This window comes from Abramis brama (assembly GCF_963993115.1).
Source record: "Abramis brama genome assembly, chromosome: 12".
Classification (NCBI taxonomy): Eukaryota; Metazoa; Chordata; class Actinopteri; order Cypriniformes; family Leuciscidae; genus Abramis; species Abramis brama.
The window spans coordinates 33,224,001-33,250,295 of record NC_139974.1 but is presented as its reverse complement, the minus strand read 5'-3'; the positions used below and the strand labels follow the sequence as shown (position 1 = coordinate 33,250,295).

Below are 26,295 nucleotides of genomic sequence, written 5' to 3'. Positions count from 1 at the left end.
GGATGGATGGATGGATGGATGGATGGATGGATGGATGGATCACTTTTGGATAAAAGTGTCAGATGAGAAAAATATTGCATGCTCACATCTATATTATTCAGATAGGTTATACTGTAGGTGTGAGCGTACAATATTTTTCTCATTATTTGATGCTTTAATATTATTCATATAGTTTATTCACAGAACTTTATGGTGAATATATTTATACAGAATCTGTGATAATGCATGTGACATCTACATTTTACACACATATCTACATTTTGCAGCTTCAGATGTGACTTATCTATCAGAAATGTTTGAAATAGTCCATTTTATAATAAAACCTTGTTGGGTTGTAATGTATTTTCATGTGTATATATATATATTGTAAATTTGAGTAGGATGTTGTGTATGTGCTTATCAGAGGAAGTGGGTCGTCTGCACCACATGGTTGCTTAGTATTGCTATGTCTCCATAGTAACCACGTCAACTTCAGCTTCACAGTAAGAGGCCAGTAGAAAGAGGCCGATAAAGAAGGCGTGTAATGAACTCATAGAACAACAGGGCTGTTTGATCAATTTCTATTCTTTGCTTGGCTGCGTCGCTAGTCTGGCATGTTTAGAATAAGAAACAAAAATAAATACCTTAGAGACCAGAAGTTCATGTCTCGATTTAAAACTTCCTGCCCATAATTCCTTGTTTGCACTGTATTAAGACCATGCCGGCATCCACTGCATCAGGTGTCATATCAGGACTGTTATCATACCACATACACTGATAGCACATAGATAGCATTCAATACATTATATTTGTGCAGTTTTAGGTACATAGGGTATGATGCAACATCACCCTGTCTGTATCAACCTGAACATACATGGTTTTCTGAGCCTGCATTCATGTGTGACTTTGTCAACCTCCTACATTCTACATAGTTGTGGAGAATGTAGGTCAGTTGACAATGTTAATGAACCTATTAACTGGTCTTTTTTTAAACTTTCAGCCTAGTTTCCAATTTTACCAAACCTCTGCTAATGTAGCTACTGATGTACTGCTATAACCTGATTTGCCTGTCGGAAATTTGTTTTATATTGTGGATTTAATGACTTTCTAAAAGGTTTTATACCAAAACTTATTTCTAGGATTTAAAAATGTTTCACCAGTTTGTATATTGTATTGTTTGTATTTGCCATTGTATTTTAAACTAGTGTGTTCTTGCAATGAAAATAGCCTGGTGTTGACATTACATAAAAATAAAAACATATAGAAAATGAAATACACACGTACTACTGTTGAAACGATTGGAGTCAATAGGATTTCTAAATGTTTTTGAAAGAAGTCTCTTATGCTCACCAAGGCTGCACTTGTTTAATCAAAAATACAGTAAAAACGGTGATAGTGTGAATTATTACAAATTTAAAATATGTAATTTATTCCCTGTAATGGCAAAGCTGAATTTTCAGCATCATTACTCCAGTCTTCAGTGTCACATGATCTTTCAGAAATCATTCTAATATGCTGATTTGCTGCTCAAGAAACATTTGTTTTTATTATTAAAATGTTGAAAACAGTTGTGCTGTTTAATAATTTTGAAGGATTCTTTAAAAAGGATACTGACCCCAAACTTTTTGCACTGTAGTGTATATACAAAAATGGCTTTCTGTTGAATCATGACCACAAGTAAAAATATTTATTTTATATTTTTATGTAATCAATCATTCAATACATTATTTGGCATTTTACAGTCTTTTCTATGTTTGACAAATTCAGGCTATTTAAAGCAAGACCGGAGGGACGCTTGTAAATAATACAGAGCATGATGCTGTAGTTTTCTTGTTGTGTTACATAATTAACCCAATCTCTCTTCCTCCCTTCTCCTCACCTCTTCCTCTCTTTTCTGCTGTTTCCTCCTCCATCTTTCTTTTCACAGATGAACGAGACAGGGTGCAGAAGAAAACGTTCACGAAATGGGTCAACAAACATCTCATAAAGGTACAGTCCAGCCTGCCGGGTTATTTTTGTCCTTTCTGCTGCACTGCACGATGATAAGGCCCGCTGGGCGCTCTGCTCCAGTCCTGCTGAACACACGGCACGCTCATGTTCACACTTACACACAAGAGAAGACTCAGACTAATCTCTTCAGTAATAGGACACTTGGAGTAAATTTGAATCTTGCAAGTGAATGATAGTGTTGACCAATAACGTTACCGCCACAGTATCTTGTCCACATGACTCTGAAAGACATTTGGCATGTTGTCATGCTCCAGAACTATATTTTTGTGTCTGTTAATCCTCTATCTCCTGCCCCACTGACTGCAGATCATGAGAGCAAAGAATGCTGGGTATTTCAAGGGCAGGGCAGATGACCAACCACAGAAGGGCCAGAGTTATGAGGCTAGAGATAGTGACCTCATAACTCTGCTGGTATTACTGTAATGCAGGTCAGACTGTATGAGATACGTTAACACAGTGCTGCTGTAACGGTAGACGCTAGAAGTAGTGAGTTATTAGTTTATACTAGACCCCCAATTATGATCATAATCATGCAAGGGAACCCAATTCTAAAATTCCCCATAATAAAAAAACATCCTAGACCTCTGTGAGCCTGACACGCCATGACATGCCATTTCAACATTGACAAGTCTAGGATTATCTCTGATGATCATTTCTGGAAATCAGCAATTATTCAAATGTTTTGTTGACTGTTGTAGGATAGCTCACATAGTTTGTCATGAATCACATTAGCAGATACTAAATAGGTGATGATGCCTGTTAGCATTTGTGTTTACATATCTCTCTCCATCTCTGGCAGGTGAACAGGTATGCGGTTATCCTCAGGCAAACACTGACTGACAAAGCGGCGTGTGTAGTTTGTGTCACGTCAGTGTGTTTTCTATTTACACACTTCTAACATAAACAGTGAGCTCATTGCAGAAATGTGGAACTGGTTTGAGAGGGTACCTGTCCACAAGAATGACTGCAAACTAAGACACATTTCAGTGCGACACCTTTTATTATTTAATACCCCATCGCATGGGTATTACTCCAGTGCTCAAGTAGAGTTTGTTATTCTTTGTGCCCATGGAAACAGGGCATCTCATGATAATACACCTGCGATAAACACTGAAGGAACATGAGAGACAGAAGTGGAAAGAAATGACTACATTGCGCTCAGGGAGTGTGGGAACAAATGTTCAACCAAAACATTCTGTGACATTGATCATGTGATCCTTTTTTTTATTTTTTATACAAACTGTCAGATGTTCTTGTTTCCATTGAAACACAATATGTTCTTTGGATTTTAAATCATACTTTTGAACATGCTTTTAGCTCCAAATACTTAGAAATGATCAAATTCATGTTAATTTTTCATTTCAGCTTTTTACTCAAATTATTATGCTAATTATACAATATAATACAATGCAATACAATAAATCAGAAGCTTGGGGGGTTTAATGTTTTGAAAGTAGTCTCTTATGATCACCAAGGCTATACATTTATTTAATCTAAAAGCAGTAAAAACAGTAAATATTGTGAATTACTGTTACCATTTAAAAATTGCTGTTTTCTGTTTAAATAGATTTTAACATTTATTCTTGTGATGCCAAAGCTGAACTTTTGGCAGTCATTACTTTAGTCTTCAGTGTCACATGATCTTTCAGAAAACATTCTAATATGCTGATTTGGTCAATAGAAAGTTCAAAAGAACAGGTTTTATGTATAGAAATCTTTTGTAACATTATACATGTCTTTACTTTAACTTGATTATTTTGATGCATCCTTTAAAGTATTCATTTCTTTATTCTAAAAAATAAAACTCTTTCTGACCCCACACTTAAGAACGTTCGTGTATATAATATAATTCTGTTCTTTCTGATTTGATTGAGATAAAGTGAGGGAATAGAGAGGATAGAGAGACACAAGAGTTGTCAGGATGTTCTTTATACTCAGCAGATGGTTCCTCTGTAGTCCTGTGGGGAGGCAGCTGTGTTGGATCTGCTGTATACAGCTTAGGATCTCTGAATCCACACACACACACGCATGTGTCTCTCTCTCTCTGTGTGTGTGTGTGTGTGTGTGTGCGTGCACTATGAAGTACAGAACTTCAAGATCCTCCATGTTTTTCTTGTTGCTTGTTTACTGGCCCATCTCAATGAGTCTGGTGCCCTCTGCTGGTTCGAGTTAGAGCACTGCAGTTGTCTCACTGTGAAACTATTTTACTGAACTATCTTATCTAGGTTTCTTTTGTTAATGAGTCGCAACCAATCAACATTTTGTTTGCTAGTAGTCCTTTAGATACAGTTTAATGTATAAAATCTGTAACAGAAATGGCAATTATAGCACAAACTCTATTGAAACTGTCACATTCTTGCTCATAATACACACGGTTACACATAGGCTTCTAAAAGTTATAAAGAACTTAACCATCACTCTCTAACTCTATTTCTCTCTCTCCAGGTGCGGAAGCACATCACAGACCTGTATGAGGATCTAAGGGATGGGCATAATCTTATTTCCCTGCTTGAGGTGCTGTCTGGTGTCACATTGGTGAGAAAGCAACTTAATTACCTTAACACAGACAGGTTATGATTTCAATGCTTTATGCAATTCTCCTGGATAATTCATGTGGTAGAGATCTTCTTTATTTTCCATAATGGGGATCATGCCACATGAGTTGACCTGGGGGTTAGGCTGATGTTATAAAGTGTCTTGGCTTGTTGCTGATGTCAACGAATGTAGATACAGGCCTTGCAGCGGAGGAATAGCTGAGTCTGACATGCACTGCAGTGTTGTAATGACATCTGCTTTCGTACATTATTTCTGCACTCAATCTTGCCCACTCTGATGGCCTCAGACCATGATGCACTGGGGCAGACTGAATGACGAGGTGGATTAACAGAGACAGACTGCTGACACACCACATGCCCTCTGCGATCTCTCTCTCTCTTTCTCTCTCTCTCTCTCTCTCTCTCTCTGTCTCCATTGTTTTCTCTCATCCTATTTTATTGTGTTTTTGTTTTGCGATTTTTATTTGTTTTGCTTCACTCTCCCCCTCCTTCTTGTTTTAATTTTTTTTAAACTGTTGTTTCGTACATATATCAGCCCTTCAACACTGTTTCTGTCTTCATCCTTTCTCTGTGACCCTCTCTATGATGTCATCAGCACAAGGGTGTGTCGACTCTGCGGAGAACGTCTGTGTCACGCGCACCCCCACTCATCCTGATGGGTGGGGAGGATGAGGAGGATGGAGCTCAGGGAGTATGTGTGACCCCCCCCTCCCAATTGAAATGCATAGTCACACACAGTCATCTCTGTACACTGCATGGCGTGGACTCAAAGGGCAGGTCAATTTCATGATTATGCAAAGGGGAATGTCTAATATGCCGATGCATAATTCATGATACCTCACATAATCAGATTTATTACATTCAGGTGTTTGAGGGACCTCGCCTTGTCACACACATTATATTCACTTCACTTCAGTGCTGCCAACACCTCCAACACTTTCAATCCGATGACTTGGCCACGTTTGCCCTATTGTGGGGGTTTTCTGCTCACCTGCAGGTTTGCTGTACTTGCTGCTGCATTTGTTGGTGATAGTGAGCATGCTTTGCATGTAAGGGTGTGCAAGTCTGATATGTGACCTCAGTAGAGAGTAGTGATAGACCGATATGTTGGCCAGGCAAATTAATCGGATGATATTTGGCCATTTTGAGATTATTGGCCATGCTCACTTGGCTAATTAATAGAATTAGCCATTCGGCCTTGTTAATAGATTTGGTGAAGCCTTGGTGAGCAAAAACTGACCCCAAACATTTGAACGGTGGTGTTTATTGGCATTATATCGGCCATTTACTGTCCTACACTAGATATGGTCGGCCACTAATAGAGAGATGTTAGCAAGCAAGACAGAAGTGTGTGATGCAATAATAAGTTTAGCTTTGCTGTTTGAACTGCATTGTGTGACAGTATGCTAACTATTCCCTGTAACTCTGAGGCAAGATTATTAATTACTGACAGGGTCTTGTGTCTCTTTGCAGTGTGCTGCTTTTGCTGCTTTCAGGCTTGTGCTAATGAAACAGTTTTCACACAGACCTCTAATTTGCTCAGATTATTAGTGCGCTCATCTGCATTCTTTCTTTTTTTCTTTCTCTTTCTCTCTCTCTCTCTCTCCTTATAGCCCAGGGAAAAGGGTCGCATGCGATTTCACCGACTCCAGAATGTGCAGATTGCCTTGGACTTCCTCAAGCAGAGACAGGTATGAATGTCTACCCTTACACACACTTTCTCACTCTCAGAAATAATCATAAGTCGCTTTTTACATATTGTCAGTCCTTTATGTACAAATTCAAGGTTATAACTAAATATTCAAGGTTGGTTGGGCTAATGCAAGATTTGAAGAGTCGGTCATTAAAAGTTGTGTCCTCTTTAGTATTGAGGCTGGCTGGTTACCCTCACTAATATAATGCAGGTCTGTGTCCTCTGTCTCTGTGTGCTTCAGTTGGGAACATGGCTCTAAGATAACATAACCTGGAGTGATAGATGTTTCTTGCCCCATACAAGCCTGTCCAATCCCCTCCCTTATGTCACCCCAGCACAGGGTCCCTAAACCAGACAAAATGCCAACCAGCACCCTTCTCCAAATACACAGTACATAGCTTCTGACAGCTGTAAGCATAAGAGGACAACAAACACCAAAGCTGTCCTGAAATTACATTAGATGGCCAGTTTTTTTAACTCGTTCAGTCCTTAGGCATTGTTACCAGATTCAAGCAATGTTATGATCTTTTTGGGGCAATTAGTGTGGTTTTTAAAATATTTTTTAACATTGACAAAAATACACTTTAAACTCGTTGAAATATTTTCTACTAATGAGAGCCTTTTTTGCCTTTAATGCAGGTCAAATTAGTGAATATACGCAATGATGACATCACAGATGGGAACCCAAAACTGACACTGGGATTGATCTGGACCATCATTCTTCACTTCCAGGTAAGTCCACCTTAGTCACAGCTGTGTCCTGCTTGATTATGTAGTGCTTAACACAGCATGCCAGAGTTAGAGGTGACTTTACTTAATGCTAATAACTGCTGTTTACCGGCCTCTCGTGACCGTAGCTGTCAGTTTAAGCAACAGGGATTTGTCCATGGCAAGAATAGGAAAATTCAAGAGGGAAGGGTGCATGAGGAGAATGTGATGGGTAGAGTACAATCCCAACTTCAGACACTGAATATGCTCAGGGACTGATTTATATGGTGTTTCAAAAGAAAAGGCCCCCAGTCTGTCTGTTCTGCTGGATGAGAGGACAGAGATTGCAGACAGTTCTAGACAGGCGCTGCCAGCCTGCAAGTTGATAAAGAAACAAGAATCTGCAGGAATGGACCCTGCAGAGCACATTTGTGAAATGGCCTTATTTTCTATACTAATGGGTCAAGCTAGAAAAGTAAGGTATGTTTGATGGAGACTGCGCTGCCCATTTATAAAGGCAATTTAAGTAGGTTGCATGATAGTTTATCAGAAGAATTGAATAGAAATGTTTTGCCCTTGCTTGTTTCCATGTCCGGAGTGTTATACTGATTGTGCAAACTGTTTGTAGAAAGCCTGTAATTTGTGGCAGTCTTATCAAATAATGACTTAAATATCTGAAAGATATTTAAATCACAGTTGTTTCTGCTTCCATTCATTATTCGGAAATGCATTGTGGAATACAGTAGAATAAGCAGTACTATATGCTCTGATTGTATACTTTACATTTTGGCTAATATAGTACATCTACAGAAAGTTGCATACTATATGTGAAACATTCCAATCCGAGCATAACCATAGTCGCCCATTAGCAGTGAGAAAAGGCCACAATGCAAATATGCCAACTTAATCAAAACTAGCAGTTATCAAATATAATGTATAAAACCTTTATGATGCATTATTAAACAAACTCTCTGTTGATGATACAATATATATATATATATATATATGAAATATTAATTTAATATAGTGTTCTGAACACTAGCTGCACTTTCCAGGACTGTCCAGCAGGGGGAGCTGTTATCAACAGATTGGTGACATCACAAGGTGACATATGCAGCTGGTTGCCAAGGAGATTGTGTTTAGTATGACCCCAAAGCATTTTCAATCAGCATGATTCAGCAGAAATGAGTGGAGGAGGCAGAGGCCTCATGAAGATAGGAAATAACAAATCCGAAAGAAAAATAAATTACGAAATTGAAACGGGTGTCTGCTTTGTTCGTTTTTAAATGTCTGGATAGAAGTGGAAAACCCCTACAGAAATGAGTTATGTTGTTGGAGAGATGAAACGAGTTAATTTTCATTGTAAACTCCAATTCAAGTTGGTCAAGTAGAATATAGCATGACTCATTCAGTGAAACATCATCCAATAGCCTAATCATTTCAGCAGAGGCACATTAGGAGCCATTAGGATGAGTTGCTGTTTGTCAAAAGAAGCATTGAAAATTGGAAAACCACTCCTCTAAGTGCAATTTTGATGCCTGCTGTACATTTATTTCAGATAGCCAAGAGAGACTAACTATCTAACCTCCCCCACACTCAATCTGGGCCACTTACTTCTGTTTTGAAACCACTGCTGTAATATAGGTTAACAGCAGCCTTTTGGAATATTGTTTTGGATATCCTTATATATATTTACCTCATATATTACCTCATATATTTTTGTCTAACATCAGGATCCTGTGGGAAAATACCAATCAGGCCCCAATGTATTAGCCCAGGCTGCATTTGTGCCAGCTGTCTCTAACATAAATAATAGCCAATCAGATCAGGTCTTTTTATGACAGTCACATAAAAGGTGGGGTTATCTGGCCAGCAGGGTTGTTTGGCAAGGATCATAGTGTGCTGAAATCTTATGCTTTCTATCTGCTGGAAAAAGCTGATGGCTGTGTTCTCTGTCTGTCAGTAAACAGAAATGATATCCCTTTCTCAGTTACAGTACAGGGGACTCTGGATGCATGACAATTAGGTTAAAAAAAAGTGGGCTCAGCTGGCTGATTATCATGGTATCACGGATCTAATTGATTTATTGCTTGTTAATTCATCAGCTTCCTTTACAGTCATACTCTTGTATGCTGCTTCTACCAGGACTAAATTCCATCACAGTGCTTTTTGTTGTGTAAGAGGTTCAATAGTATAGGAATATCTTCATCTTCATGCCTTCAGCCTCTTAAGGTGCAGTATAATGTTTACCGCTATTAGCCAGATCAAGAATTTCATGTGAAAGTGATGCACACTACATGCAGATTATGTAGCGGGTTCAGTTAGTCATGCAAATTTACCACGTTGACCAAAAGACAAATGGTAGCCTGCAAAATTTCATAAAAATGTTGCTAGTATGACTGCGCATTTAGGGGTTGTTTGCACGACACCGTTTTCAACTAAAAACAGAAAACTTTTAATGCGTTTTGGCCATTCATACACATGACAACAGCTTTTTGGGGGCCTAAAATGGAAGTTTCAATGTTGTTTGAAAAGTTTTTGAAAACTACACTGTTATCATCTTCGTGTAAAGCACAAAAACGTGAATCTATGAAAAGGTGACGGCATGCACATAATGCGTGTGTGTGCAGGGCTTTTTTTAATTTATTTTTTCAAAGTGACATCGCCAACTACTGGCCTGGAATGCATAATACATCATTTTTAGACCTGTATATGATGTGCATAATACATAATTTTTAGCCGTTTTTCGCGGATCTGTGTGAATGGGGATAATTTTGATAACGTTGTCATCTGTACAAAGTAAAAACTTTTCCATTTTTAGTACATTGTTGTCATGTAAATGTACCTTAGAATGCTCTTCTTTACTCTTTACAGAGATATTAAGCTCTTTAGTCCAGTCAGTGGTAAATCCATTCATTCTGACTTGCCCCTTGTTAATCTTTGTCCATATATAGTGTGTGTGTGTGTGTGTGTGTGTGTGTGTGTGTGTGTGTGTGTGTGTGTGTGTGTTAGAAGTAGGACAGGGTGATTAATAGAAACTGTGAAATAACATGCATGTTAGGGGGCAACAGTTAAAATTTCAAGTTAATTTTTTTCTGGCACTCTCAGGCTCCCAACCAATTGAAGGCCATTGGGTTGGTGTGCGTGTGTGCTGAGCTCTGAGCTCACCAGGAATCATAGGGAGGGAGGGAGGCAGGGAGGGAGGGATGAGCATGTGGATTGGAGGAGAGAGAGGAGGAGGGAGAGAGAGAGAGGGAGGAGGAGGAAGCAGCAGCAGCGTATTCTGTGAGGCTGCAGCAGACTGGAGATGAAGCTCTTTTTTCCGTTGGTGCCTACCAGCGAGAGCAGAGGAGCTACCCAGCAACTGAGAAGAGGACTCTTGCAACCTGCTATTACTGGAGCCCCTGGCTTCCTCTCTCCTCTGCAGGCCTATTGAAGCACATATACACAGCGACACATATGCTTTTAATCTCAGATTTGGGATCGCTGAACCCTGCAGACACACACATGTAAGTCACACGTTTTAATTTACATCCAGGTTGTGCAAAGGAGGGCGCCGTATCAATCGGATCAATTTCGCCATGCTTGACTGATGGAGCTACGCTTTTTTCAACACTGGAGCAACCACTCTTTTCTGAGGATAGCAGTGCAGCTCGTGGTTGGGGTGTATTCCTCTGGATTTTCCTCCTTTCCTCATCCAGCCATGGTTCAACTATCCTGCCCAGCCCTGTCCTGGCAGCATTCTAATTAGATTCCACAGCCAGAGAAGCCGTCAGTATCAAGGAGCGGCACCTTATCAGCTATCGCTCTTTCTTTCATCTGCTTACCCCAATCTAGGGATGTACACTGCTTAGTGGGAGGACAAGGAAGACAGGATGGCTTGAAGCCATGTCTACTTGATAAATGAGACTGGATTACGTGCTAAACAACGTCCATAACTAGCCGTGTCAGCAAGGGGAAAGTGGTTATTTAGGTTTGCTGGCTGAAGGTGAGGTCTTCACTCATGGTAGTCACTGTCCTCTTTATTGACTTGAATGTGCTGGCGTCAGTGAATGGGATGCCAGTTCCCGTGGCAGCAAAGGCAAGATGCTTAGTACCTAGCCCTTCCCCCTTTTTCTCTTCAATGTCTGGAGACTTGTTTTAATGGAGCTTGCATGCCTGTGAGGTGAACCACTCATAGCTACAGGTGTGAAGACCAAACATTACCTGACTCAGATGGTTATGCTTGGGTGATGATGGGAACAAATGATGTTGTGACTAAATTGTAGATGAGCTGCCTTACTCTGCACTTAAGATGATCTGAAACCTGTTACACATCGTAAACCGTTTCCCACAGGACTACCATGACTACTGCTCAACACTTTACTACCCTATGTGAGTGCAGTGATCAATAATTTATGGTAAAGATACCCAGAGAGGCAGGTGGGTTTAGGCATCTTACTGTACACACAAATACAAGAACAGATATGTTTTTTTCTCCAGTTTTTAGTTGTGTACAAGCTGACAGTTAGTGCATCCTAACTCAAAGATATTGAGCATGTGCACGTGTGCTCACGGGAGTATGTCTACTTATGTCTGCAGTGCAGTTTTATTGTGGTTCTCACCTTGAGGAATATCAACAGTGGAATAGTGTGTCTTCGAATACCATGACAAATGGCCTCCTATTTAACACCAGCTCTTTTTTCAGTCAGCGCTGCATCATCTCTGCATCATGAGAGCGTGAAAAACATCAAAAGCCTTGCCGTAGGATTTTAATATTTTATAAAGGACAGTAACCTATATACAGCATCATGTCCAAGAGGCTTGCTGGGACCCTAAGTGATGTTTGCTTTAGGTTAACTGTAATATTGCCTGAATGACATCAGAAAGAGGAGACCAGACAACAGGAGGAACAACTGCTGTCAACACCTAAAGTTGAGACATCATGTCCTGGGAGAACCTCAACATGTACTTAACCCTGTTGTCATGGTTAATACCTTTTTGTCTTGGTGTTCACTCCAGATGAGTCATTAACTTAACAGCATTTAAAATGACCTTAACAGCCTCAGGCTGACTGTTTTGTGAACTGCTCTGCTCCCATTGTGGACATCTCTTCATTGCTTGTTTTACTTGCTTCCTCTTTTTCCCTCTTGACTTCTATTTATTGTTACTCTGTGTCTGAGATATGGGGAGCTCCCTTGGTTGTGTGAAACAACCCAGGGATGATGGACCAGGTGGTGCTGCACCACTGTCCCCCAAAAGAAGACTTCGCTTCAGACGAAAACGAAAGGCCAATCAGAATTTAAGAGGTTCCAGAGGGGAAGACAAGAAAAGCCGCATACTTGAAGAGAAGGGTGGAAGCATTGAACTTACAGAGGAGTCTACATCAAAAGCCCCTGATTCAACCAAATTGGTATCTGGCCAAAGAAATACTGACACGCCCACCAATGTTGTCCTGGTTCCTGGTATGGCCCCAATATTTGGAAGCACGGGGACATTGCGGGGCAGCAAGATGGCCATTCTTTCCCCAGATCCCAGTCCAGCGTGGCTGGGGGCACTTCGCCAGTTTGAGGTGGAGGGACTTAGCGAAGAGTCTCATGCTGAATTAGAGCAGGGCAACACAACACCTGGAGGAGGAAGAGTCTGCAAGGTTCGAGAGCGAGTTCAGGGCGTATTAGAGAGACCTTGCCTTTTACGTTCCAAACGTGGTGACCTGGAAGTAGAGGAGGAAGGAGGGGATGTGCATGGGGCAAGAGAAATGTTGTTCAGTGAGCCCTTGAAAACTGAGAAGAAGGGAGTTGTTCACATTCGTGAGTTTGGAGGGCAACTTTGTGTGGTCCGAACTGTCTATCCAAAAGACTATGGGTCACCCGTCTGGCGCGACAAAGAACTTGAGGTCCATTCTGAACCTCCAGCTGCATCTCCTGTTACTGGAGACATTATGAAAATACAAATTTCCGCAACTCAAGGACGACCACCCGGGAAGAATGACTCTGCCAAACCAGCAACAGCTGCAGCTAAGGAAAAAAAAGAGAAAGAGTTCCTATTGGACAGCTCTACTAAAGGAACTGAAGGCTTTGGCCTCCCACCACAGGACATTCAGTCTTCAGGTTACGCTAGTGATGTACCTCTTACTTCGCCTGAGACGGCAGGCACTGTCCAGACTGACTGGGGGAGCTCCTCTGATGTGCTTGATTCTTCTGTGCTTGAGAGTCCCATCTCCCCACAAGAGATACCAGCTCAGCCTTGCAGCCAGGTCAGATGATTTTTTCTCTGTCTGCCTAAAGCGCTTTCATGTCGCTTTTGTAGCATAAAAGAGTAGAGTTTAAAGCCGACATGGCTTGGGAGTGGATTGGGGGTACAGGTGTACTGTATGATTGTTTTGCATTTCATTGTATTTCTACCCTTCTATCTATCGTGCAGCTTTTTACTCTCAGCCAATCAGCTGGGTCTAAAACACAGCAGATCCTTCCTGACCCTCTCCCAGGAGCCTAATCAGTACTGGCCAGACCATCTCTCACTGTCTGCCTCTTTCCCTTCCCTCCATTCCTCATTATTTTACTTCCCTCATAACACCCACTCTCTTTCCTGTCATTCCTGATGTTCTGTATTAGAGTGAAACTGCCTTGCAGTGCCAAAAACACGATCACTAATGATGTTCATAGACACTTTGTCAGCTGTTCATCTTTTTTCTCTCTGCACCAGTGTAAGATTGCTGCATATTTGCGTCTGTTTCCAGCCCTCCCTCGCCCTTGTGCTTCACCTGCACACTTAAAGAGTTATAGCTGTTAGAGAGGGATTTCGTGGCCTCGTTACAGATGTTGCAGCAGTGTGCTAGAAAGTTTATTGGTTTGTTAGCAGGTTTACCTGGTTTATTAGATGCTTAATCCTAAGTATGTTCAAACCATGAATCTGCATGGCGTTTCAGTGATGTCCAAAATGCAGCAAAATTGTGGAAGCTGAAGCCAACATGTACACACCCAGAAATATGCATAAAACAGTAACTGGTTGACTGTTTAAATGCAGTCTCAGTGATCTCTCTCTGTAAAGCAAGCTGTCTTCGTTGGAGTTCAGTACAGTATGTGCCAGCTGCATTCATATTGTCATGAAATTTCCTACATATGCAAAAATTATGTATTTGAATTTGATATGCATTAATCAGGCCTACAAACTTCCTTTTGTTGAAATGTTTGCTGTCAATTATAATTCGGTACATTTATATAGCGCTTTTCTAGGTACTTAAAGCGCTTTACATATGGAAGGGGCGATCTCATCAACCACCACCAATTGCATGGCATTATTTACATATTTTGTAATATTTGTTGATCTGGTGGATTTGTTGATTTGCCTTTTTATTGTTTGGTTTTGCATTTGTTTTGTTTTTAGCTTTATGTTATGTGTCTTATGTTGTGCTGTGCTATACTGTTATTTTTGTTTTGTTTGATTTCTCATATATCGCTTTCTGATATTCTTAGCTCATACCATTCTCAAATATCCTTTTACATTGCTGGTTGTAGCCCTTCCTCCACTATCCCTTATGCCCACACTAAAGTGTTAAATTGCACATTGTTGTGTGTTCATTTTCCGGGAGCATGCTCAGTGTTAACTGTGATGTAATTACACCATTTGAAGGTTTCAGGGTGCAGGCTCTGTCCTGTCTCCTGACTCTATTATAAGGTCACATACTCAGTCATATGCTCTCTGATGGAATTACCACCATGTCACATTATGTCCATGTCATCAAACTTGATTTAATCTTTATTGTCCTGGTTGATTCTCCTTGAGTCTGATTTGACTCAAGCCGTCTTGTCTGGCAAATATGTTTGAACCAAAAGAAGAGGTAATGTTTTGGTGCGTTTTTATGACTCAGAGCCTTGTTGATTGGACTAACTTTAGAAATCTTTCTGACCTCACTTTCTAAATCATCTTTAGAGTAAGAGGCTCAGGCTAGGACAGTTACTGTTCTGTTTCTGAATGTCACCAAATTTAACCAAGCTAATCTTGGCCTGCATGATTGACTTGAAGATTTGTGATATACTCTTAAGTCTGTCTGTACTCTCAGCACTGTCTGCATTTATTCCAGTATTTAATGTGTTCCTTGCTAGCTCTGCAAGAAAAGAAGCAGGCAGGGATGCAAAGAGTAGCATATGAGAGGAATGACAAAGGAATACAGATTAGAGCCTGGCACAGACAGATACTGCGGATACTGACTCCCTTTGTCAAGAAGAAGAGGAAGTAAAAGTAGAGGAATAAGATAAGTGACAGGTTCATGGCCTTGCTGCGGGTCATCCGGGCCTTGGGCTCAGAGATACAGAGGCTACTCCTAAAAATATAAGTTTGCAGCATTTTAGTAGAAGTATGAGATCAGTTCCCCTTTACACAGTTAAATCCTTTAATGAGGTTCGGATACAGTATCAGCTTTTTCTCTTTACCAGATTTCTGAGATCTATGTGAGCGGTGAGTCAGGTGACCTCACGGCGAAAGAGAAGCTGCTATTATGGAGTCAACAGGCCACAGAGGGCTACCCCGGTCTCCGCTGTGCCAATTTCTCTTCCAACTGGAGCGATGGACGCTTGTTCAATGCTCTTCTGCACAGATACAGGTTCACACACACATTTAAGTATAATGAGTGCTCAATTTCAAAGGATAGACGCACATTAGGGCATCAACACTCATGATCTCATGGCACTGTGATTTTTAGGCCGGACCTGATAAACATGGAAGTGGTTGCGCAACAAAGTAGCCGTGAGAACCTGGAACAGGCCTTTGAGATTGCAGAGTCGTTAGGAGTAACAAGACTTCTAGATGCTGAAGGTAACATTAGTGTTTTACCTGTCTTTAGTTTTCATCCATTCTGCATATGAGAATTATTGTTTGCTAAACTCCATTTGTCTTTGATCTTCATTCGCTTTCTCAATATCTTTATCCTCTTTCTACATCAGATGTCGATGTGCCGTCGCCAGACGAGAAATCTGTCATCACGTACGTCTCCTCGATCTACGATGCTTTCCCCAAGATCCCAGAGGGTGGAGAAGGCATTGCAGCTCATGTATGATCACTTCACAGTGCACTCACTCTCTTTAAGTTGCATTTTCTTTCTCTACAGTACTTTTGTACCTATAAATTACACATTGTAAATCTTTTTTCCCCTTGTTTTTTTGCGTGCGGTATCTGTTGTTCAGGAGGTTGACCAGCGATGGACAGAGTACAAATCTGGCTTCTCTTCTCTGCTGCAGTGGACCAGGCAACATACGGCCCTCATGGCCAATAGGAGCTTCCCCCACAATCCTGTGGAACTCAAGGTAAGAAACGTGAGGGAAGGAGTCGTCGAAAGAAAAGAGCAGCATTTCATAAAGATGTAGCTAAAGATATAATTTAATGGGGGAAAAAAATCTCTATTCAACAATTCAAATAAGATCAAAGAATGTTACAAACAAACACAAACGTTTTTAATATGCTGAAAATTCTGAAATTTCTGAAAATAGAAATTATATTAGTATTTCACAATATTTTACTATATTTTGACCAAATAAATGCAGCTTTGGTGCATATGCGATAGCAACCTCAAACTTTTGAATGGTAGTGAATGGAACACTCTACATATGCATTATATCCATATGCCACAAATAGGGACTTGGCTTGTAATTTATTTCAATAGAGTTTGATTTTAGTATGTTGGTAAGCTAACAAAACAATATTCTAATAAACATGAAAAAACACAGCATGCACACATATTGGGTAAAATAATCAATTTTGAAATACACAACTTTTTTATATCCTTTTCAGTGCTGAATACAATGTTTATTTAAAATCCATTATTTTAGTTTTTTGCAGTGCATTCTGGGATTGCCTTCTCTGTGAAGGATACATACTGCCTTAGAATTTGGCTTAAAATGGGTGTCTGTGAAGGCAGCAAAAGGAATTACCATTTGAAACAGCCTTCATGTCCAGAAAAAGCTGTGATGCCTTAAATTACTAATCACTGTTTGATTTGATCTGACTTGGCTGCTTACCAAAAGTCTTCTCTTCCCCAGGCACTTTACAATGAATATGTCCACTTCAAAGAAACTGAGATCCCTGCAAAGGAAGGAGAGAAAAGCCACATTGAGCACCTTTACAAGCTTCTGGAGGTGAGAAAGAGAAAACGAAGATAAAAAGAGAATGACAATAAGACAGAGATTGAGGCTGACCTTGATTCTGCAGCTAAATGCAGGCAGCACTGTTCATAAGAGGCACAGTGGAGCTGCACATTAACAGATTCAGGCTAATGTAGAGCACAATGCTGACATGTGGGAGAGGAGGAAGACTGACAGTATAAAGGGAACACAAATGCACACACTCAAACACACTAGGAAAGCTTCTTTTCATGATTGATGTTTGTGGATGTTGTTTAGGCATGGATAGAGTTTGGGCGCATTAAGTTGCCTCAAGGGCTACACCCTAATGATCTGGAGGAGGAATGGGGGAAACTGATCCTGGAGATGTTGGAGAGAGAGAAAGCACTGAGGCCTGCTGTGGAAAGGTTAGGAGAGTCCACTTCTAGATAAAATGGCTACATTTACATTTGTAGCAGTTTTTTAGTATTTTTGATGTGTATTTTGTATGTATCTTTGTTTTTAGGTTGGAGTTACTCCTGCAGATGGCCAATAAGATCCAGAACATGGCTCTAGATTGTGAGGAGAAACTCACACTGGCGAAGAACACTTTGCAGGCTGTAAGTATGGGAGTATCTTTGTGGGAACTGTCTCATAAGCTCTTTTACAAAAACTATTAAGCTGTCTTGCAGTCCTCTGTCTACATAGGCAACTGCCTTCTGAAATGGAAGTGACTGATTTGGAAGGCTCCTCATATGCAGCAGCTCTGCCTGCTATATTAATAGCACTCGTTAGATACTGATGTTAGATGCTAAGCTACATAGCACACAAATATTGGGTACAATAGTCTTTTTTTATTAGATTTAGCTATTTGTATTGCTGCTTTTCAGTATTGAATGAAATACTAGACAATTAATATTACCATGAAGGATACAGGCAATGCCACCTTCCCAAAAGAAGGGATGTTACAAGAAAGACCATTTGGAATGCCATGTCAAACACACTAGATGCCTTGAAATACAATCTCAGTAAGCAACTCACTTGGATTTGGGACATATGTTAACAAGTCCTCTGAGATCACCCAGTTTAGTTTTTTTGCATGAAAAACTTGGTTATTTATCATTTAGAAATCTTTTGTGCTTCATTGTTTTCCATTGTCTTCTGTCTTTCCTCAGGACATGTCTCAGCTAGAGAATGGGCAGCCAGTGCGGTGTGAGAATGAATTGGGGTTGTATCTGCAGGACTGTGAGGCTCTTGTCAGACAGCTTCACCTTGACCTGCAGGTCCTTCGAGATGAGAAGTACTACCAAGTGGAACAGCTGGCTTTCAGGTAAGAGGGAGAAAAGGGGAAATAGAAAAATGTGAGTGAAAAGCAAGCCAGAGAGAGGGATGGGATGATTTTGTTCTTGTTGACAGTTATTAAAGATTAATTTGATTGACAGAAAAGAGGGAGAGATTTCTGTACTTTGAACAATAATCACAGTTATCACAATTCAATTTATTCACAATTATTATAAAGGGTTAGTTCACCTCAAAATGAAAATTCTGTGATTAATTACTCACCCTCATGTTTTTCCAAACTCGTAAGACCTTTGTTCATCTTCGGTACACAAATGAAGATATTTTTGAGGAAATCCAAGAGCTTTCAGTCCCTCCATTGCGAGCAACGCAATTTACACATTCAAGGTCCAGAACAATAGGAAAGACATCATTAAAGTAATCCATGTGACTCCAGTGGTTTAACCTACAAACAAAAAACTTAATTTACCACTTTATTTACAAAAATATTGACCTGCAATCCACCACAACGCATGCCTGTTGTGTTGACTCAAAACCGGAAGTTGTTCTGTGAAAGCACTTTGGATAATATTATTTTGTAAATATAGAGGTAAATGATGTTTTTTTTGTGTGTGTGCAAAATTCATAAAATTGAGGTGAAACCACTGGAGTCACATGGATTACTTTAATGATGTCTTTCCTATTTTGCAGAAAAATAATTATTTTTTCCATCCAGCAGTCTTACTCGAGGTAATTTCTCTCTTGTAGGGTGTCATGTCTGCAGGAGGAGCTGGTCTCTATGCGCCTGCAGTGTGCCAGTGTGTACAGGAAGGGTCATTTCTCCACAGGGGGTCTGCTGGGAGAGCACGTGGGTCAGAAGGGGTCCCCAGGAGGTCTGACTACACTCGGAGCACAGACACTCCTGGGAGCAGTGGGTGCTGCGGCGTCTTTGCTCAGGCGGCCAATGTCTCGTGCAGATCTGGTAGCCATGTCCTCCTCTGAAGATGAAGGCAGTCTGCGCTTCATCTATGAGCTGCTGGGATGGGTTGAGGCGACACAGGACCTACTGGAGCGAGCCGAGTGGGGTTCTGATCTGCCGTCTGTAGAACAGCACCTGCAGGACCACCACATCATTCACACAGCAGTGGAGGATCTACTCAATAGCCTCAAAGAGGCTCGAAATTATGAGGTACATGAACTATGAGGTCTTGGTATCAAAGGACCTTTCACACCAATTCTGATATACCGGTAGTCTCCACTTCAGGCAGCATGTACACAAACTGCAAGAAGCCCTGTTCACTGAGTGTGTTGTGTATACTGCACACAAAACTGGAATGCACTTGAAAAAATGGCTCCCATCAGACAATTTGCGAATGAAAATTACTGTGACTGTAAAAAAATATTTACTTGCATCTGTGCAAGTGACAGATCGACGCTTTGTAGATTGTATATGGTGTCCAAAATTAGAATGCGCCAAGTGGCAAATGCGAGTAGTGTGACAATGTGTTCATTTACACACGAGCAGCTCATGATACGGTGTGCCAACATCTTGTAATGAGAATCATTTTTATATTTGTTATGTAAAAATCAGAAGCTTAAAAAGGTCTTCCTATGGTTTTCACCACAATAAAAGCTCTATTTATTTAGCAATTAGTTGCCAAGGAAATTAAGAACTTGTCAGTACTTGTTTTAAAACTTGCCAGGTGCGCAACCAACCAGGCAAATCAGAATTGGTGTGAATGGACTTAAAGACCATATTTATTGCGCACTGAACACTTTTGCATAAGGAATCATTTATTTCTTCATGTTCTCTCTCCCTCAGTCAAGGGTCTCACCTAATTTACGTAGCAGTTACTCTGAGACTCTGTCCAAGTTGGAGAACCAGTATTGCAAACTGCTGGTGAGTTTTTCCTGCTTTAGAATTATGATAAGCAGACATGTGTGAGTGTATTTGAGTTCATTATACTCTGTATTATGTATATTACTCTTCTCTAATCTCATTAGGGTGTGACAGAGTGTGTCCTTACAAAGGCAGAATACAGAATGCTTGTGTGACGTGCTTAAGAGTGCCGCAAAACACCTGCTTTTGACATATACCCACACCCACTCACGTCTCCATAATTTAACCAAATCAGTTCTCCATGAAAACATGCAATTGTTCAAAAGACCAAGGGTGCTTACTACGGGGAAAGCATCAGACTGAGCAGTTGGCCGCGTTATATGGCCAGTGTTATAAATGTCGTTTTGTGTTGTCGCAGGAACATTCGTCATGGCGACTGCGTTGCCTGGAGAGCCTTCGAGCTTTTGTGTCCCATTGCACTGAGGAGCTGATCTGGCTCAATGAGAGGGAGGAGGAGGAGCTGGCCTTCGACTGGAGTGACGGCAACACCAACATGGCTGCCAAAAGAGAGCAATATGCTGTAAGACTCCATCTATAGAAAGATGCACTACCTCTGGCCACTATATGTTCCTTTACTGATTTAGTCCTTTTACTTAATGTTTTTTGCCCCTTCATGTATATTTTCTTTAAACATTTCTCTTATGATATTTAGGGCTGTATGTGTTTACCCTCAGTTTCAAAAGTACTTCATGATTATTTAAAGTCATGATGAAACAGAAATGGAATTGAATTGGAAATGTAAGTGAAATGGATTATCGAAAAAGACAAAAATATTAGTCAGGGCTTGGTTCTATGCATCTTGTTGACTGGCTTTTGAGATGTGTGCATTGCGCTCAAAAATGTAGGCAGATGAACGTCAGCTTGCAGGGCCAGAGTTTAAGCCCACTAAGTGATTGGAGAAGTGATTGTCGTTTTTAATAGAAGATAGAGTTATGATATTTTGTTTAAAAATTATGAGGTCAAAATAAAAAAAAAATAAACAGACATGGATGAATTGATTACAGTAAAATCAATGAAACGCATTTACAAAATAGGGTGAATTTCCGTTTCATGCCGATTTAAGTGTAGTTGCAGTTGTTCATTAGATGTTTTTGGGATTGAGCAATATCTTTTGATCTCCTTAACCTCTCTCAGGACATGAGGTCAGAGCTAGAAGAAAAACAGGAAGTGATGCGCTCCCTCCAGGAGACAGCTGACCACATGTGTCAAGAAAACCACCCAGCCAAACAAACAGTGGAGGTGAGTTGTTGACCAATGTTGCTCTCAGACGCAGTAAAAATGGTTTGAAACCAGATTTGGTGCTCAATCCTGACCTGTTGACCTCTCTGATCATAGGCCTACAGTGCTGCCCTGCAGACACAGTGGCAGTGGATTAAAGAGCTCTGCATATGTGTGGAGCAGCATCTCAAGGACAACACTGCCTACTTCCAGGTACTGAGTCAAGCTTTTCAATGGAAAAGCATTAAAAATTATATTTATTTATACAATTTCTGCTTTAAATGACATTTTCTGGGTTTTAATGACTTTGTTTTAGTTTATGAGTGATGCACGGGACTGTGAAAGCTTTCTACGTCAGCTACAAGACACCATTAAGAGACAGTACACCTGTGATAAAAACAGCAGACTTGGCAGATTGGAGGATCTGCTGCAGGACTCCATGGTGGGTGTTCCCTCTTATTAAAAAAAAAAATTGTGCACAGTCAGCCTTTACAACATATAAATAAAACACTTGTTCATAGGATATTTTACAGTGTATACTACTTAGTTTAGGAATTTTAATTTTTGAGCTCAATGAGTGCACATATGACAGATGGCACCATGAGAGAGGGGTTACACAAGAGCAAACACAGCAATGGGCATATCCTCTTGGCCTATGGCCATACGGAAGAGAAACCCAGAGCTGGCACAAGTGCATTACAGTTAAATAAGGGCATGAATGCAATAAAAAGTAGATGGGATGGATTATCTTCCCAAATTAATACTGTAATTTAATTGGTAAAAATAACCGTAGCCATTAGAATTCTCTCTCTCTCTCTCTCTCTCTCTCTCTCTCTCTCTCTCTCTCTCTCTCTCTCTCTCTCTCTCTCTCTCTCTCTCTCTCTCTCTCTCTCTCTCTCAGTATTATGTAAGTGTAAAAAATTACTAGATTTTATTAATACTTGTACTATGCTTACTACTACTCATTTTCCAATATATTGACCTCATAAAATATATGAAATATTTTCATTTTGAAAATATTGGCTATTGGTTGTTTTTTTATTTAAAAAAATAATAATAATCATGTAACAATGATATTAAGAAAATTAAAAAATTTCAAGAAAAGTTGCATTAGTTCATAATTAACTAAATTAAACAAGCACCTTCAAAAGTCATTTATTTGTGTGGTTGTTTATAATTGAGCATAAGATTCTTCAATTAAATTCTTTATGTTTGACATAAACTTGAACCGTTCTTTGTGTCAGTTTGTGTTCTACATCGCCTCACTAGGAGATGATTTTAATTAAGCATTTGACCGATGTCTCCCCAAAAATCCCCACTGCTTACGTATATGACCAGTAACAGTTTATATCCCTCAAATAAGGTTTTGGCATGTTTGCCATAATTTCACTCTTGTTGCTCTGAAAAACCTCTATGGTTTTGATGAACTCTGACCCCATGTTGATATGCAGTCAAATTTAATACCACATGTTAAGTTCTTGCAGAGAGCATTGTGTTATTAGATCTTCCAGTCAGCCTCTGCTTCCCAATGCCAGAGCTAATGAATCCCTTATGAGCTGTTCATGGAAGTTTCATACCACGTACTCATTAATTTTAGTACAATGAAAGCTAAGCAAATAATAACCCTTGGAAGAATATCAGTGATGGCCTTAAATGTTCTTAAAGATATTTCGAAAGTCATTAAGCTATTTTTGTGAGAAAATTTATATTTATTATCATGAATGCACATTTTAGTTACAGTCCATCTGACATTTAGCATGGAAAAACAGGTAATAATGGAGAAAATCCAATTATGAGGACAGTGGCTTAATTAAATAATTATATTTTGATTAATACATTTAAATATTTAGACTTAAAAATACTTTTTTTTGAACAATATTTTTCAGACATGTTTGCTCACAGGAAAAAATTATCATGGCCGCTAATAGTACAACATCAAATTATTCAGTGCACCTTTTACTATTTTTAAATGCAGTGTTGGCGAAAGTAATGTGTTACAATAATGTGTAACCCCCTTAAAAATATCAAATTGCATTACTTAGTTACTTTTTCTGGAAAGTAATAATGTGTTACGTTACTTTTCTGTAAATTTTCTGACTTGCTTGTTTGTTTAAAAAAAAAAAAAACAGTTCTATATTTGGCAAATGTAACGTCGTTTTCACACCAAAAGTGAAATGAATCTGCTGCCATTCTGGATTGCAGAAGAATAGGATGCAGGAGAAGAAAATACAACATTCTTTCTTCAGGAATAAAAAAATGTTTTTAACTAAAGTCATTTTTGCTTATTGGTATGGTTGATTTGGATCATCAAATGTCAGCAGCAAAGACACAGGTTAATAAAGTGAGGTTAAATACATAAAGTATATTTGTATTATTTAACATTTAATTATTGCATGTTTGCCTAATATTTTGAGTTTGCATTTCATGGTTTTTATTCATTTTGAAGAATACTGAATCTTTTTTGTGCAAGTGAGATGAGTAAATTCATGTTTACATTAGTCTAGAACTATAACATCCATCATGTTTACACAGTGCACACAACGCCTCTGCACCTCACTCACGATTTCTCTTAACATCGGGTACAGGAGTCAATAAATGGGAAAGCAAAGTAACTTACGTTACTTATTTACTAATTTAAATAAAGTAACTCAGATATTTTGTACATTTAAAAAGTAATATTACTTTACTTGTTACTTTACAGATCACAAAAAGTAATCAATGCATTACCCCCAACACTGGTTTACAGTTGGACTGCTTGTTTGACTTTATTTATTTTATTTTACAGGAGGAGAAAGAACAATTGATTGAATACCGCAGCACAGTGGCCAGCCTTGTAGGCCGGGCCAAATCTGTAGTCCAGCTCCGCCCACGCAGTGCAGAGAGTAACCTGGGCACCACCACGCCCATCCGTGCCATCTGTGACTACCGACAAATAGAGGTATAACACGCTCCAGATATCTCACCATCACAACCTGCTCGCTTTGCCTTACCTTATCACATCACAACCCTGCATTGATCCTTATGCTCTTAAGAACTGAGCTATAATCACATTTGGAAAATAAATGTGATCCTAATTCAGTTTTCAGAGCTTTACATTTGTGTTCCAATCCTACCCCACTTGAAAACCGTCTTTTAGTTTTCATCTTCTGCTACACTCAGGGTGCTAGCCAGAGACCATCTGCACATATTTAGTCATAAACCACCCTGGAGCTGTGAAGGCAAGTATATGGGGAAAAGGTGCAATTGACCAAGATATTTCCAGAGAATCTGTCCTTTGTGTGCCAACTTAGCTGTAAGCAAAGAATCCTGGCAAAGTGAAGGTGCGGCATATCATGAGTGATGAACAAACCTGCTGTAGCGTATCTAATCTGCCATTTCGTTGCTTTTCATTTACACATTTCACATACTCTACTTAATTGAAATGATGAAATAAGAGGCTGTCATTTATTGAGTATTCATGTTTATGCAGAATACTCATAAACACTCAATCACTCTCCCAGCTGTGGCCCCGTTTCTTTTCCTGATCGCATTATTTCAGTCAGGCGAGGTCTGCTAAATGCCTGAAAGTAATCTCTTTCTCCCTCCCTATCCCCTTCCCACCCCCCTTTTCTCTGCCCTCCTCTTTTTTCTTTATCCCTCCATTTAACCCCATTTTTCTCTCTCTGTTCCCTTCCTTCTCCCTTCCTCTTTATGTGTGTCTGCGGGGCTGGGCAAGGCCAACTCTCAGGTACTATTGCCGACCGTTCTCCTCTGACCTTTGCTCTCTGGCCTGGCCCTGCACACAAGGGACCCCTGCTTTACCTCAGGCGTCCCATACACTGTTAATGTGAAATAGAGCATATATATTATGTATTAGGTGTTTTTATTCCAGCCCAAAATGTCATCAATTTTCCATGGTGGGAGCATGTTGCATGTAGACTTGCTATGTCATTTTAATTCTATTGTATTTATCAGTCAGAAAGGTGGTAACCCTCTTTTATATTTAATTTCATATCCATACGTAATATATAAAAAAGCATAATGTTCACTGTGTGCAAGGGGATAGGGTGAGAGTTGAGGTGGGGCACTAGAAAGTGCTCTCACATGTTCTCTTTGATTTTTAATTTGCTTAAATGACTCAGGATGCTTTTAATTGTGTTGCCTTTAGCGTTACTGATGCGTTTAGCTTTCATGTTAGCCTAAGGCAAAGCTAGGCTACAAAAGCAACTGTAATTTGACATTAAAGTGATTTTAAAAGATAAGAGCTTTTAATTTTTTTTTAATTTTTTTTGCCAGTTGTAAAGATATGTTAGCACAGTAAGGCATTATTCCATGGAATTCATATTTCATGTAATTCAACTCATATGAAGGCCATTAGCATTAACATTTTATTCCTCATCCTTTGGTTAATATTTTAAATCCCTTTACTTTTTAATCAACATTGACCATCAGTTCTGCTTTTTTTGCTCAATTTTTCAAATCCTCTTTCCCTTACCTGTTATATTTCTTCCATCCCTTTTTCTCTATCACTCTCTTTCTATCTCCATCTCTCTATCTCAGATCACAATCAGCAAAGGAGAGGAATGTGTATTGGAGGATAACTCTCAGAGGACTAAGTGGAAGGTCATCAGTCCTACAGGAAATGAGGCCATGGTTCCATCTGTGTGTTTCACCATTCCTCCCCCTAACCAGGAAGCCATCGACACTGCCAGCAGGTACAGTACACAGATCCTTAAATGTTCCCAATAAACACGTTAATGAGGGTCTCACACACACATGCAGGAATCACATTCGGCATAGAAATAACGTGCTATGTTTATGTAATGTTTGGCCCAGCAAGTAACCACCCAGAATGCCCTAAAAATCACCTAGCAATTCTAGCAACTGTGTAGGTACATCCCA

General features: G+C 39.8%; 2 protein-coding genes across 18 annotated transcripts in view; both read left to right on the top strand.

Moving 5' to 3' along the window:
- macf1a (microtubule actin crosslinking factor 1a) overlaps window positions 1–26,295 on the top strand; it is a 171,386-nt gene that overhangs the window by 66,276 nt on the left and 78,815 nt on the right. For 12 of the 17 annotated variants that reach the window (XM_084130476.1, XM_084130478.1, XM_084130467.1 and 9 more), the window contains 21 exons: window positions 1,907–1,968; window positions 4,435–4,524; window positions 5,140–5,235; window positions 6,158–6,235; window positions 6,877–6,969; window positions 15,360–15,526; window positions 15,626–15,738; window positions 15,867–15,973; window positions 16,107–16,226; window positions 16,959–17,054; window positions 17,319–17,446; window positions 17,545–17,638; window positions 18,194–18,348; window positions 19,065–19,485; window positions 20,119–20,196; window positions 20,555–20,716; window positions 21,331–21,435; window positions 21,532–21,627; window positions 21,731–21,856; window positions 24,200–24,352; window positions 25,954–26,108. In XM_084130476.1, the coding sequence (XP_083986602.1) occupies window positions 1,907–1,968; window positions 4,435–4,524; window positions 5,140–5,235; window positions 6,158–6,235; window positions 6,877–6,969; window positions 15,360–15,526; window positions 15,626–15,738; window positions 15,867–15,973; window positions 16,107–16,226; window positions 16,959–17,054; window positions 17,319–17,446; window positions 17,545–17,638; window positions 18,194–18,348; window positions 19,065–19,485; window positions 20,119–20,196; window positions 20,555–20,716; window positions 21,331–21,435; window positions 21,532–21,627; window positions 21,731–21,856; window positions 24,200–24,352; window positions 25,954–26,108 (2,695 nt within the window). The remainder of the gene's footprint in view (window positions 1–1,906; window positions 1,969–4,434; window positions 4,525–5,139; window positions 5,236–6,157; window positions 6,236–6,876; window positions 6,970–15,359; window positions 15,527–15,625; window positions 15,739–15,866; window positions 15,974–16,106; window positions 16,227–16,958; window positions 17,055–17,318; window positions 17,447–17,544; window positions 17,639–18,193; window positions 18,349–19,064; window positions 19,486–20,118; window positions 20,197–20,554; window positions 20,717–21,330; window positions 21,436–21,531; window positions 21,628–21,730; window positions 21,857–24,199; window positions 24,353–25,953; window positions 26,109–26,295) is intronic. The other 5 variants (XM_084130479.1, XM_084130472.1, XM_084130474.1 and 2 more) reach the window with 1 other exon arrangement.
- LOC311093793 (uncharacterized protein) lies at window positions 11,382–13,189 on the top strand (the record flags this gene model as incomplete). The annotated part of the gene is made up of 1 exon (XM_084131386.1): window positions 11,382–13,189. The coding sequence occupies exon 1, from the start codon at window positions 12,110–12,112 to the stop codon at window positions 13,187–13,189; it is 1,080 nt and encodes a 359-aa protein (XP_083987512.1). The 5' UTR covers window positions 11,382–12,109.